This window comes from Eschrichtius robustus, chromosome 20 (genome assembly GCF_028021215.1).
Source record: "Eschrichtius robustus isolate mEscRob2 chromosome 20, mEscRob2.pri, whole genome shotgun sequence".
Lineage (NCBI taxonomy): Eukaryota > Metazoa > Chordata > Mammalia > Artiodactyla > Eschrichtiidae > Eschrichtius > Eschrichtius robustus.
Window position 1 is genome coordinate 43,919,364 of NC_090843.1, and position 15,353 is coordinate 43,934,716.

The 15,353-nt window shown below is 38.7% G+C and overlaps 1 protein-coding gene across 3 annotated transcripts in view; it reads right to left on the reverse strand.

Moving 5' to 3' along the window:
• BCAS3 (BCAS3 microtubule associated cell migration factor) overlaps window positions 1-15,353 on the reverse strand; it is a 568,366-nt gene that overhangs the window by 546,173 nt on the left and 6,840 nt on the right. For all 3 annotated transcript variants that reach the window (XM_068530786.1, XM_068530787.1, XM_068530788.1), the window contains exons 4-5: window positions 10,403-10,478; window positions 2,248-2,354 (exon numbers count right to left, since the gene is read on the reverse strand). In XM_068530786.1, the coding sequence (XP_068386887.1) occupies window positions 2,248-2,354; window positions 10,403-10,478 (183 nt within the window). The remainder of the gene's footprint in view (window positions 1-2,247; window positions 2,355-10,402; window positions 10,479-15,353) is intronic.

Consider the following 15,353-nt stretch of genomic DNA (forward strand, 5'->3'; position numbering starts at 1 on the left):
CTAAGCCTGAATGCTCTGGAGCCCACGCGACACAACTAGAGAGAAGCCCGCGAGCCGCAATGAAAGATCCCGCATGCCACAACCAAGACCCAATGCAGCCAAATAAATAAATAAACAAATAAATAAAAACAACTGTTAGTCAATGAAAATTCCATGAAGAAAAGATTATTTAAATCTCTCAAAATACAATCTGGGCATAAGAATTACTTTAAAGAAGTAATTTCCTCTTAAGACCTTTAAGTTACTCAGAGCCAGACACAAATTAACTATTAAAAGTGATACCTCTAATTATAACCAAAGCAAGTGGGTAGCCTGAGTACCACCAAAGAAATGTCCTCAATCCAGTCAACATCCCTAATCCCACAAGGCCCAACCTTGTTAAAGCTCTAGCTTCCTTGTTGCCTTCAAGTCTGTCAACAAACAGTGTAAAGAATCAAAATGTAGTCTCTATTAATAAGAAAAAGTTACATTTACATAATCCTCTCCTCTTGAACACAACCTAGAAATATTTCTCTTGGTAGGAAAAAGCAAGCAAGCAAAGAATGCCATGTTTTAAGTCCTCTGTCTATGCCTTTGGCCGTGATACTTAAATTACAAACAACATTGCAGGGCCTTGAAAAAACGTCAACTACACATCCCCAAAGGCAAAAAAACGAGGACACTCATTCCATGACATACCAACAGGATTCTTCTATCTCTGCAAAATAAAGCCAATCTTTAAAAGTAAGAAATATAAAACCTAAAATCCTAAATACCTAATGATATATAATTATTATAAGATTAGACGTAAGACCAAAGTTCATTATAAGTGATTTATCAAAGAATAAACAATATTTTTACTTAGAATATTAAAGAATTATGCAGTTCAATGTATTCATTACTTAATAATCCTTTAGCCAAATTCTGCACTCAGGAACATCCTGAATTTCATTAAATTTGAGGTAATATATGTTTGCTTATATATGGTTACTTTAAGAAGTAACCATAATATGCAAAAGAATCAAAAAGAAAGGGAAAAAAATTTTAGCTGAACCACCCACTAACAAGAGGCTTCAAACAATGTGGTAAATGCATCTATTAATGGCACAAATTAAAATTCTATTGGCTCCAGGCCTCCAACTGCAAAAAAAAAAAAAACACACAATAAAGGGTCCACCTGCCAACTCCCCCCCTACCCCAAAATCTGCAGGAGAGACATGATATCTAGGCCATGCCAAACAGCAGAATATAACTAAGTACACGCCAAAGTATGCAGTCCCTACTACACTTCACTGAGCTGTGATCCTACCAAGCCTCTTCCTCTTTTAGTACATTTTATTTTTGGTCATCCCAAAGAGGAACACGTAGGATTGAAGAGGGAAACTGGGAATAGTATTTGGCAATTTAAAACATTTATTAAAATTATGACTTATCCTATATAGATACAAAGACACAAAATAACCTTTGTTCAAATTCATGTATTACACATCATTGTTTCTAATACCAGAAAGGGGGTGGGGGGGTGGAAATTTAAGTTTTTCCAATAATAGGAAACAAGTTATGTAAATTAAGGAAAATCCAAAAAACATAATTATAAGCAGTTATAAATTCCATAGAGAAGGTCTCTGAATACTGATTTATAAGTAAAAAACAGCAATGTACAGACTGAGTTGTATAATATGTTCCCTTCTGTTAAGGAAGGGCAGGATGGGAGAATTATATGTATATATGTTTTTATTAGCATAAAATATAGCTATAAGGAAAAGAAACATAACTAGAAATCCTAGAAAACTAGAAACTGCTCAAGATAAGGGAAATTGGGGACAGCAGTGGTAGGGAGTTTTGTTACCCACTTATACCTCCTGAATTTTGTACCATGTGAATGTTTTAACTGATTCAAAATATTTTTTTAAATGATCACTATTTTTTTGAAAAGCCTTCTGTAAGCCTCTTTACTCTTCTGTAAAAATGCAGTTAAAGATAATAATAATACCAACTAGGTAGAGTTACAATGATAAGAAATTAGATCTTCCCTGTAAAGTGATCCCCACAATTGCTGGCCCACTTTACAAATCATTTACAACATCTTTAATTTCCCATTTTCCCCTTATCCCTCGGGCCTAGTATGGGGTTCCACACACAGCAGTCCCTTAGCAATTGCTTGCAAAATAAAGGGATGAGACCTTAGAGAAAATATCGCCAGGTTTCACACCAGCTAGCATGCTGGAAAGTATTATATTTCAGGGATTCAACCATCTTCATACTTACAGGGATGCTCCAGACCTGCATTCCATCACTGTAGCCAATCATAATCAGCAAAGGTGGCTCATTCCCTGTGCTATGTAGTTCATGAAAGTCCAGATTTCTTGATGTATCTGCATTAGAATTAAGTAACAAAGAAGCAAATTAAAAAGACAGCCCTCAGAATGGGAGAAAATATTTGCAAATGAAACAACAGACAAAGGATTAATCTCCAAAACATACAAACAGCTCATGGAGCTCAATATCAAAAAAACAAACAATCCAATTAAAAAATCGGCAGAAGACCTAAATAGACATTTCACCAAGGAAGACATACAGATGGCCAACAGGCACATGAAAAGATGCTCAACATCACTAATGATTAGAGAAATGCAAATCAAAACTACAACGAGGCATCACCTCACGCCGGTCAGAATGGCTATTATCAAACAATCTAGAAACAATAAATGCTGGAAAGGGTGTGGTGAAAAGGGAACCCTCCTGCACTGCTGGTGGGAATGTGAACTGATACAACCACCATGGAAAACAGTATGGAGGGTCCTTAAAAAACTAAAAATAGAACTACCATATGACCCAGCAATCTCACTACTGGGCATATACCCTGAGAAAGCCATAAAGAGACATGTACCACAATGTTCACTGCAGCACTATTTACAATAGCCGGGACATGGAACCAACCTAAACGTCCATCGACAGATGAATGGATATAGAAGATGTGGCACATATATACAATGGAATATTACTCAGCCATAAAGAGAAACAAAACTGAGTTATTTGTAGTGAGCTGGATGGACCTAGAGTCTGTCATATAGAGTGAAGTAGGTCAGAAAGAGAAAAACAAATACCGTATGCTAACACATACATATGGAATCTTAAAAAAATAAAAAATGGTACTGATGAGCCTAGTTGCAGGGCAGGAATAAAGATGCAGACATAGAGAATGGACTTGAGGACATGGGGTGGGAGGGCGAAGCTGGGATGAAGTAAGAGTAGCACTGACATATATACACTACCAAATGTAAAACAGTTAGCTAGTGGGAAGCAGCAGCATAGCACAGGGAGATCAGCTCGGTGCTTTGTGACCACCTAGAGGGGTGGGATAGGGAGGGTGGGAGGGAGGTTCAAGAGGGAGGGGATATGGGGACATATGTATGCATATGGCTGATTCACTTTGGTGTACAACAGAAACTAACACAGTATTGTGAAGCAATTATACTCCAATAAAGATCTATTAAAAAAAAAAAAGACAATGCCAATCAGCAAAAACAAGTACACTTCTTTAATGTTACTGGCGTAACAATTGTTTAAATTGTTTTTCAATAAGAAGTTCTGAAGTATTTGGAAGACATTTAAAGGAAAGAAAACAGGAAGCTGAAATCACAAAACTAGTATTTTTTTTTTAACAGTCAGTACCTATAATTATCAGCACAGGTAAGGTTTTAAAAATCAAACTCTCTCAGTAGAGTACAAGTACCAAGTACCACCCCACTACACACAAAGAGTAGACTACAGAACCTAACACAGTGACAGCAGTACCCAGTAGGAAACTAGTGCCAGGTAAAAGCACAGAAGGAGAAGTGCCCAGCGGAAGCACACAACATAAACTGTGTGGGTTCACAAGTTGCATCTGGACACTCTGAGAAATAATAGGCAGAGGACAGGGAAGAGCAAGATGCGGAGAGGGTTTTGCAAACAACCAGAGGTCTTGTGTAAGTAGGTAGACACAAGAGTCTGTGAAATTTAGTACTGTTAATGTTCCTCAGTTTCCTCACCTGTAAAATGAAGGTAATCATACTCATATGTCAAAGAACTGTTGTAAGAGTTAAATGGGATAATATAAAAAGCATTTAGAATAGTATCAGGTATATGAAACACCATGTTGATGTTATTACTGTTGTTATAAAATCATGCTGCAGTAAAAAAAAATAAAAAAAAATAAAAATAAAACTCTCACTAGATACCTAGGAAATACTAATATCAGGAACAAAACCACCTGTAAATGATAAATGAAAATAAAATATTTTACCAAAGTTAACTAAATATAAATATGACAGATAATCATCTAGAATTTCTAATATATGCAAATTTAGCAATGGAAGAAAAATTATATTCCTTTACATACAGGAATTAAATCCTGCTATATCTGAACACACTGGGCATATAGTCCACTATAGAAGAACTGTGTGGTTTTTGTTTTTTGAATTTATTTTTGGCTGTGTTGGGTCTTCCTTGCTGCATGTGGGCTTTCTCTAGTTGCGGTGAGCGGGCCTATTCTTCATTGCGGTGTGCAGGCTTCTCATTGCAGTGGCTTCTCTTGTTGCAGAGCATGGGCTCTAGGCACACGGGCTCAGTAATTATGGCTTGCAGGCTCAGTAGTTGTGGGTCACGGGCTTAGTTGCCCCGCGGCATGTGGGATCTTCCCAGACCAGGGATCGAACCCGTGTCCCCTGCATTGGCAGGCGGATTCTTAACCACTGCGCCACCAGGGAAGTCTGGATTATGTTTCCTATATTTAAGAATAGCAAGGAGGCAATTTGGTGGCGCTCTGTTAGGTTCTGTAGTCTACTCTTTGTGTATAGTGGGGTGGTACTTGGTACTTGTACTCTACTGAGAGAGTTTGATTTTTAAAACCTTACTTGTGCTGATAATTGTAAGTACTGTTAAAAAAAAAATACTAGTTTTGTGATTTCAGCTTCCTGTTCGCTTTCCTTTAAATGTCTTCCAAATACTTCAGAACTTCTTATTGAAAAACAATTTTAAAAATTTCAAATAAATCAATACCAGGGAATTTTAGATGTAAATGACAAAGGTGAAGTTAATAAAATACTAGAGGAACACTGTAGAAACGTATTTTCATGACCACGGTACAGGGAACAACTTTACAACAGAACACAAAAAAACTCTTAGCATAAAAGATCGGCAAATTCTACTACATTAAATTTATTACATTAAAATGAAGAACGTCTGTTACTCATGAGCCACCCTTACCAGAAGAGTGAAAAGCCAAGCCACAGCATGGGAGAAGAGACACCTATAACCTCACAAGGATTCATCTAATACATATAACAATTAAACATCAATATGAAAAAGATAAGTCATTAGAAAAATAGGCAGAAGACATGGAAAAACACTTCAAAAACAGTATAGTCAAATCATCAGTGAACATGAAAAGTGGCTCAACCTCATCTGTAATCAAGGAAGTGCTAATTAAAACCACAATGACAAAACCAAGTGGTGGCAGGATATGGAGTGAAGAGGCTGCTTATTTATTGCTAGTAACTGTAAATCAGTACAATCACTTTGGAAAACAGTTTTACAATACATACTCAAGTTGAAGATACCATGCCCTTGACCAAGTAGTTCCACTCTAGGCATATACTCATTAGAAGCCTCAGCACATATACACCAAGAGATAAGAATACTCACAGCAGCATTACTATAAAGACCCAAAAGCTGGAATCTATCCAAGTGTCCATCAAGAGGAGAATGGACAAGCACAGTGGTACACGGATACAATGGAAGACTATTCAGCACAGAAAAAAATGACCCACTACCATATACTATAACATGGATGAACCTCACAGACATAATATGCAAAAAGCATAATATGTCAGACACAAAAGCCTCTATACCGAACAATTCTATTTATATGAAATTCAAAATCACTAGGCAATTAGGTAGCAACATTCTATTTCTTACCCTAGGCGATGGCTACACAGGTGTTGGATTTGTAAAAATTCATTCACTGATCCATATTTTTGTGTTATTTACCATGATATATTTGCACAATAAATAAGGTTTTTTAAAAATCATAAAGCAGTAATATCCCTCCCCCTTTATTTGACTTCATTTCCTCTCCTTCTAGAAGCTAAATTCCTCATCTATTTATAACTGTCATCTGTTTTTCATCTCTCATTCACCCCAAATCCATTTCAGAATGTGTTTCTGCCCCTAACACTCCTCCCAAGTGACTTTTGCTATGGTCACCAATAACCTCCAAGTTGTTGAATCCAATATATGGTTTTCAAGCACATCTTGTTAAGATTATTCAGCAGCTATAACCGATGCTCACCATTTTCTCTGCTGGCTCATCTTTTTCTAACCACTCTTTAAATATTGGAGTTACTCAATATTTAAAGCAAATTCCTAAACTCTGTTTTCTTCTCACAGTATACGCTCCCCAAGTGATCTCATTCCAACCACTGCTTCAGTCAGTATCTGCTAGTGACTTCCTCAGTGTGGGTTTTTGCATGTCTCAGTAGAAGATCAAATTCCACTCAAAGATCAGGATTTCCTCCCCAAACCTGATCTTCCAGAGCTCCCTATTTTGGTGAATAGCATGTTTATCTATGCAGATAGCAAGATCAGGAACCGCCTTCTTCCTTCCCTCTAGCAATAAATCTGTGACCAAGCTCCTAAACAGCTCTCTTCTTACATCACCACCACCCCTGTCTACAACATCTACTGCAAAAGCCTGAGTGGCTTCCTGCCTCCACCACTGCCTACCAAACTCCATATTTCAGTCAGACTGCTCTTTTTAAAATACAAATAATGGGGAATTCCCTGGTGGTCCAGTGGTTAGGACTCCGTGCTCCGTGCTCTCACTGCCAAGGGCCTGGGGTTTGATCCCTGGTCAGGGAACTAAAATCCCAAAACAAACAAACAGAAAAACAAAAATAGGGACTTCCCTGGTGGTGCGGTGGTTAAGAATCCGCCTGCCAATGAAGGGGACATGGGTTCAAGCCCTGGTCCGGGAAGATCCCACATGCCGTGGAGCAACTAAGCCCGTGCATCACAACTATTGAGCCTGAGCTCTACAGCCCGCGAGCCACAACTACTGAGCCCGCATGCCACAACTGCTGAAGCCTGTGCGCCTAGAGCCCATGCTCTGCAACAAGACAAGCCAGCGCACCTCAACAAAGAGTAGCCCCCGCTCATGGGAACTAGAGAAAGCCCAACGCAGCCAAAAATTAATTAATTAATTAATTAAAAATAAATAAATACATAAATAACCTGCTTTGGCTACTTCTTATACCTTTTTCAGTACAGTGCCTTAAGAAAAACAATCTTAGGTATAAATAAGGCTGCCTGACAGCAAAAACAGACCAACGACCATGATACAAAGGGCCTTAATCTCACTTTCTAATATACTCCAAAAGTAGTAGTCTCTACCTAACACCAAACCAAAGTCAGTACATTGATTAGGAATGCAGATACCTAGAAGGATCCAGGACTGGAGAATCTCAATAAGCCAGGTTCCTTAGAAGTACGCCTGTAAAAGTTGTTACCTACTCCACCCCCAAGCATGACAAGCCCATAATCAAATGGGCTGCAGCCTGGAGGTAAGGGGCCAACTGGCACCACTTTATAATTTCAAGCAGAAAAGCAGAGCTCTCAGGCCTGTTGGAATAAACAGAAAGCAATCACCAGAGCAGAGTTCAATTCGAACACTGCAAGTTTTAAATTAATAGCCAATAGAGTTTCATTAATACGATAAAGTAACTTAAATCTATAGACAGGTAAAAGACTTCTAAATTGTTTTGCCAGAAAAACTCCCAGTCTAGCAAAGAGAAGCCTAAATACCTAATACAATCTCTGGGTACGCATAACTGCTCTACAAAGAAGCAGCCTGCTAAGCTAATATGGCTGCAATCAGAAGAATCCCCTCCACTGTCTCCCTTAGGATATCATGAGACAAAGGCAATGAACAAGGAATTGCATCCCAGCTGCAGCAGGCACAACCAGGGAAGGGCAGACTGGCTGATCAAGAATCTCTAATGCAATGGAAAAGTTAGTCCTTGTTAGCCTTCTTCAGGGAGATGTTGGACTTGCAGCCAATGAACCCTACTTTTTCTTTCCCACAGCCAAATTTTCTTTCAATTATATCTCAGAAGGTCTGCCACACAAACACCTAAATAAAACATTCCTGAAGAAAGAACACAAATAAGAGACAAATTCAAGAAATGTTCTAAGAGGGACTTCCCTGAAGGTCCAATGGTTAAGACTCGATGCTCCCAACGCAGGGGGCACAGGTTCGGTCCCTGGTCGGGGAACTAAGATCCCGCATGCCGCACAGCATGACCAAAAAAAAAAGAAATGTTATGAGAGATTGGGGAAGTTAAGGAGGATCAAATAGCTTGGTAATATTTACTATTGCCTTAAAACAAACACAACTATACACATACATGTGCACACATGCACACACACCCCCTAGGGCTAGAGATAATAAAAAGTATATCCTTGAAAAACCAGGACAAAATTTCATACACTATCAATATGATATAGAAAGGAGAGACCAAAGGACACGTGAGCGTGCTTAAGTATTTAACAGGAAGATGTATAAACTTAAACGTTTAATAAGTCAACGGGGATATGGGATACTAAATTAAGGACAACCATTGTAAGTTCAACAGAACACAAAGTACCAAATAAGCAGTTTCCATCTACATTTCCAGATGTAGATGCATTTTACTTCAATAAAGCAAATGCTTTATAGAGCTTTATTATACCAGCAAGTCTTATTTGTTGTTTAAAAACAAAACAAAACAAAAAAATCTTGCCTAAAGATTATTTTGATGACATTTTTTTAAAGATAACTTTGTGGTTTTTTTTTTTTTTTTGGCCACGCTGCATGGCTTATGGGATTTTAGTTCCCTAACCAGGGATTGAACCCAGGCCCTCAGCAGTGAGAGCATGGAGTCCTAACCACTGGACAGCCAGGAAATTCCCCAATTTTGTGATTTTTAAATTATTTTTAACATTTTGCATATGCTGTACAAGTTTTTGCTATTATCTGGCTAATATTTTCAAGACCATGACCACATTTTCTTTGTTATTAAATCAAGAAAGTCCTCTAATACATTCTGACATCTACAAAGCAAATATACTTCCAGGAGGGAAAAGAGTATGAATTCATGAGGAATTGGTGATAGAAAACAAAAGATGACCGACACTTAAATAGTTATTAATAAAGAAGGAAAAGGAAGAAAGAAAAGAAGAATATACTAGTAAACAAGGAAATTCGACAGCCATAAAAAGAAAGGAAATTTTAAATAGAATAAGCTTTCAAAGAGAAATAGTGTAGGAAAAGTTTATATATCATAAATAATCACCTATACAAATGAATGTGTTATTCTCCACAGAGGGCACAAGTTGTCATTTGAACAAACCAGCTGACAGAGAATCCAAAATTCAAAAGAAACCTATTTGCAGAAGTGACACTTAGCCTCTCACATCCTGGACCGTAGCTTTTAAAGGAAAATACGGTATTTTAAAAGTCTCAGAGGAGACTAAGACTCAAGAGTATGGTATCCATCAAGGTCCTAGTGAAAACAACTCAGTGTATTCATAATTGGGAATTTAATACAGACAACTCATTACACAGATGACAGAATAGCTAAGAAGCCAAAAAAGGAACTGTGAGGCAACCTACTGGATTAGCAATGGCAGGCAGCCATTACCACCCCTACACTAGGGAGACAGGGAGGAGGGCAGGGCGCTGGAGTCACCTGGCAGAAACTGGAACCCCAGTGGAGCTGCCGAGGTGAAGTGAAAACCAGGGAGGAAATGCAGCTGCTGACAGAGAGGGAGAGGGAATAATACTCTTCCCTTTCTCCCATCCTCCCTTTCAATTACCCACCAGTGTCTCCCAAACTCAGCCAGAGGAAAACAGACATGGCAGCCTGGGAAACAGACAAGCAGCAGCCCCCTTGCAAGAGGGAGCAGGAAGGAGCAATGAAATGGAAGGTATCTGAGAACAAACAGGCCTTGAACTGGCATACATTCTGCTCAGAAAAATAATTTTAAAGTCTAAAAAGTTCAACACTAATGATTATTTTGCAGTTATAAATCCTATACAAGTAACCAAACTGGAATTACAAAAACTTCTTTTCTAAGAAATTGTTATCTCACTTGGACTTGAAGTTTTAAGGCTAGGCACTACATGTTACAGTGACTCTAAGACTTGTACAATACAATATTAGTTCTAATCAAGTTTCTGTAGTTGAATATGTTACTTTTTAAATTAAAAATAAATTTATTTTGAAAACTTAAAAAGTCAAAGAAAAAGTAATCTGACGAAAAGTAAGGGTTCTCTTTTTGGAATCAGGTCAACCTCAAACAAACACTGAATTCATATGCCCCCCAAAAGTTAAAACCATACCATTTAAATCTGCATTTTCAAATCTGACCCAGACTATTTTCTCCTTTTCTTCTGTTAGAGGTGTTCCACTGTAAGCCTGCATAGTAAACAGAAATACTTGAATGAAAATGTTTTACAGCTCAAATATTACTGATGTTCAAAACAAAAAATAACTTAAATAAGGCCAACCCTATCCCCCTCCAACCTCACCAATCCTACATCTTGAGAACTAGCACATTTTGTAATATTTTTATTTTTAAAGAAAGTTACCCAGGAGTCTGATAACCTTGGTCAGAAAAGGGTTTTTAGCCTAAGAATTACAGAAACCTAAAATACAATGATCATAGTCTATTAGGAAGCATCACTCTAATTCAAAGGTACTCAAAAAACTAATCTCCTATACTGGTCAACAAATAAAGCTGAAGAAATACACCAAACTACCACACATACCTATTTAGTTCCCAGGTGTTTATGATCAGGCAATTACACTCTACCTAGAATTGTCAAGAGCATTACTTTCTGCTAATCACCAGTTCCGGGTGGAGGGCATGGCCAGGGTTGGGGGTAGAAAAAAACGTATTACTTTTTCAGTCTCTTATCTGGCCTCTGAACCCAAACTATTAGCTTTCTTGCAAGCCTGCAAGGGTCACAAAGATAAGCCTGAACTGCTGTGAAGTCACAGGAAAAGTATCAACGGTACCCATCAATATTCAAAGGGAGTCATCTCTCCTCAAATCAAATGTTTTTATTTAAAACTGTCTAGATTTTCTAGATTGTATACACTTGCAAGCACTTAGATTGTCAACAGAAAGCTGCAACGTTTTCAGTTATAAAGTGGTCTTCAGTTCACAGAACAGTTATTTAATATAAGCTGGATCAAAAGCATTCAAAAACCACTATCCCATATATAATCTGTGTTATACACAACTTGCTTTAAATTTCCATGCAGTTTTACAGCCCTTTTCCTTTACTGCACAAGGTTAACGGCCACTGAAAATATTACTAAAAGACAGGGTTACTCTAATAGTAGGTTTACTATGCAAAAAGAAAAAAAAAGTTATCTTACACATCCTTATGATTTCAATTGTTTAAAAAAACAAGCTGTGTATAGGGCAGTTAATTCCTTTGGAGAAAAGGAAAACCTGCACTAGAACCAACTAATTCATCTACTTTATCTTCAACCATCTCATCCTCATCTTCTTCCTCTTCTTCCTTGGTCTTGCTCTCTTCATTCTTGAAAATTCTCCTTTTTAATATAAACTTCTCATTTGGGAATAATTTTAGATTACTAAACAGTACAGAGTTCTCATATACTCCTCAGCCAGTTTCCCCTACTGTTAACAATCTAACCTAACCAAATCTTACCCTACCATGGTACATTTGCCAAAGCTATGAGACTAACGCCAGTGCATTACCACTAATTAAAGCCCCAGACTTTATTTGGATTTCAGCAGTGTTTCCACTAATGTCCTTTCTCTGCTACAGGACCCAATCCAGGATACCACATTGCATTTAGGACCACCTCTTTTTTCCTATGTCAGGCTCTCCCTTAATCTGGTAAAGCTATAACATATACAATATCTTCTTCCATTTAGCAGATTTATTGTAAGGCTGATAATCACCTGCATTACTCAACATTCTCCCAATTCCTCTGCAACATTTGCACGGTGTTCTCCTTTGATTTCTGGCCGATACGCAGCACGAAACAAGGTTAAAAGAGGCCTTTCAGTGAATTGAGATTCTTAAACTTTTTTCTTTCCCCTTCAGGGGGAAACAAGACTTTCATAAGGAGGCCTGCATCCTTTTGCTATGTCTTCAAGTTTTCCTCTCTCCTTAGCAGACACAGTGTTCTCTACTAAGCATTTTTGAAAAAATTCTGTGAAGTTGACTGAAGAGGGTTGCTTCTTGTGTGCCTTCCTGCAGATTGGCATCAAGAAGGCATATGACATCATGTCATTGTGCCTCTCAGCTTTCTATGATATCCTTTGCTCATGTTTAGGTATTTTACTGTCAGTGAAGCACAGACTCACCCAGTGCCCATCCAGGTTTATTTGCTATCTTACTGGAGGTCAGTGCGCTGCCACACAAAAGTTTGTTATTTCTCCCCCCAGCACTGATTTTTAGCCCTCCTTCTCCAACCAAGATCCAACTGCTCTAGCTCTCTTATTTACAGTTGAAACTTCCACCCCATTACTGAGTACAGGATTTACCTCTCCTTTTATTTCTTATCTAGTTTCTAACGCATATACACGTTCATAAGCGCAAAGTTACTGTTCAATTTTTAAAAACACAGCAACAATCACTATAGATATGTTGTGTTTTATTTTTTCACTGGAGAGGAAGTAACTTCCATTGTGTGCTATTTGTCAAAAGTATAATTTTTAATCACAGCAAATTATTCTATAGGGACCACATATCACAATTTGCTTGACTGCTACTGACATTTGGGCAGGCTACAATTTTTCACACTGAAAAATGTCAAAATTTCTCACTGAAATGAAAAGTTCTGAGCTTTAACTTTTTTCTTTGCTGAATTCTTTTAAAATAAATTTTCAGAAGTACAATTATTATATCAAACGGCACAGTTAGGGCTTCTACCAGCTGTCAGTGACATCTGCGTCAGTGACACAGTAGGAACTCACTCTATTTATGACAGCTGCAGAAGCTGATACCAGTCTAACAACACATTTTCTCCCTTTTAGGCATATCTGGAGACCCAGAGAATAATTTCTAAGCTCCATGAATTTGATAATTCCCAGAATAGGGCAGGAGTTGGAACATAACATCAGCAAAAAATATATCATTTTCCAAATGTCTGACCACAAATTGCCAATGGGGGATTACGGATTAAATGTGGAAAAAAGGAGACCATGGGTCACCAAATCTGGCCCACGACCTGTGTTCATAAATAAAGTTTTATTTTAACACAGCCACACCCTTTCTTTTACATAAAAAGCAGGGCTGCGTAGTTACAACAAACATTGTATGAGGGACTTCCCTGGTGGCGCCGTGGTTAAGAATCCGCCTGCCAATGCAGGGGACACAGGTTCAAGTCCTGGTCCAGGAAGATCCCACATGCCACGGAACAACTAAGCCCGTGAGCCACAACTACTGAGCCTGCACTCCGGAGCCCACGAGCCACAACTACTGAGCCCGCGTGCCACAACTACTGAAGCCTGCGTGCCTAGAGCCCGTGCTCCACAACAAGAGAAGCCACCGCAATAAGAAGCCCGCACACTGCGACAAAGAGTAGCCCCTGTTTGCTGCAAATAGAGAAAGCCTGCGCACGGCAACAAAGATCCCACACAGCCAAAAATAAAAATTAAAAAGCAAAAATTAACATTGTATGAATTGCAAAGCTTCTCTGGCCCTTTACAGAAAGAGTGTGTCTGACTGCTACACTAGACCATGAAGCCTTAAGGACAGGCACTGACTATCCCCCAACTTAACACAGCACCTGACCGGTAGTGCCTGAATTTTTGCTTTCTTTCCACAGTCACTAGAATAATGACTTACCTAACATAAATTTCTTAAATGAGTATTCTAATTCTTAGATCCGGGACTACAACTTCACTTCTGAAGTGACTTAACTCTGATCCCAGTCTTCACAGTCAATTGCATGGATTACCCCCTTTCTAATGTATAATCCTCATGAAAACTAAGTTACTCTTCCACCTTCCGGCGTTTTTACCCTATCAGTTTTAGCAGCCCCCTATTTTCAATCTATTGCTCAACCTAGTATTCTTGTTTCTCTAGCAAACTCTCCAACTATTCCCACAAAGCCTCTGACTGCAGCCTCTCTCCTCCAGCCAACAAAAGCTGCTTGCTACGCACGGTTTCCATTAGCACAAAAGGTGCCTTTGTAAAAATCTGATAAAGGGGCACTCTACAGCAGGCAGATTACCAATATTTTTAAATGCCCCTTCCTTGGAACTAGCCTCACGTCAGGGCTCAGGGCTTAAGAGAAAGGTGCAGTTTGTAGAAGACCAAGTTGGATTTCGGCCCCTGATTGTTCTCTAAGCCTGTACTGTACAGAGTACAAGATTCTCCACAGCCACGGCAACGCTGCTGCCTACCATATCCAGTTGGGCAGCTTCCTTTACCATCAGATTCCCAACCTTGCCATTCATTTCCACTAACGCTACTTCCAATGTCCTTTGGAACTTGACTCTTTCACGCTTTCTTTGCTATGCATTCCCTTAGCAATTACATATTCAGTCTGTACTATCAAGTGCAACACTTAGTGATATGTTGCTATTACCCCTGACTGCTTCAAGCCATTTGACTTCCCTTCTTAACCAAGTTCCTCAAGAAAAGAAAGCATTTGTTTTTCCTTACATGCCCCACAGACCTTGTCATTGTGGCCTATTTTCATTAAAGTTGACAGAACATAATAATGGAATACCAAACATGCCTTGATACTTTCCCTTATTTGATGAATACAATTTATTAATACAACTGAAATCTGGATTTTAGACTTTTCTAGGTAGGACCTTCTCATAAAGCTGGGACACTGGATCCATGAGTGTTCTTTCTGAACAGTGCAATTACAGATACCACAGCAGTCAGAACACTCAGAACACAGCAGTCAGACATCATCACAGGAGAAAACACAGAAACCTTTCCCTTCAGTAGTTCCACTAAACAGTGTTTCCCAAAGATATTGTTTCACAAGAATCACCTGAGATTCTTCCTAGCGACACAAGTTACTGGATGCCACCTTAATTCCCCTGAGTCAAACTCACTGGGAGATGGGCCTGGAAATTATTATTTTTAACAAGTGTGCCAAGTGACACCTATGTTAATTTAAGTCTGGGAGACGGTGCACTAGAGGTGATCCCAGGAGGGTTCCTCTCACTCTTTATTCTCACATTTACATAGAGGGAACAGTAAAGGGCTTACTCTCTTATAAGTTAGAGTAACAAGGCAAGCTATAATTGGCATAAAACTACTGCTCAATAGGAAAGTGATA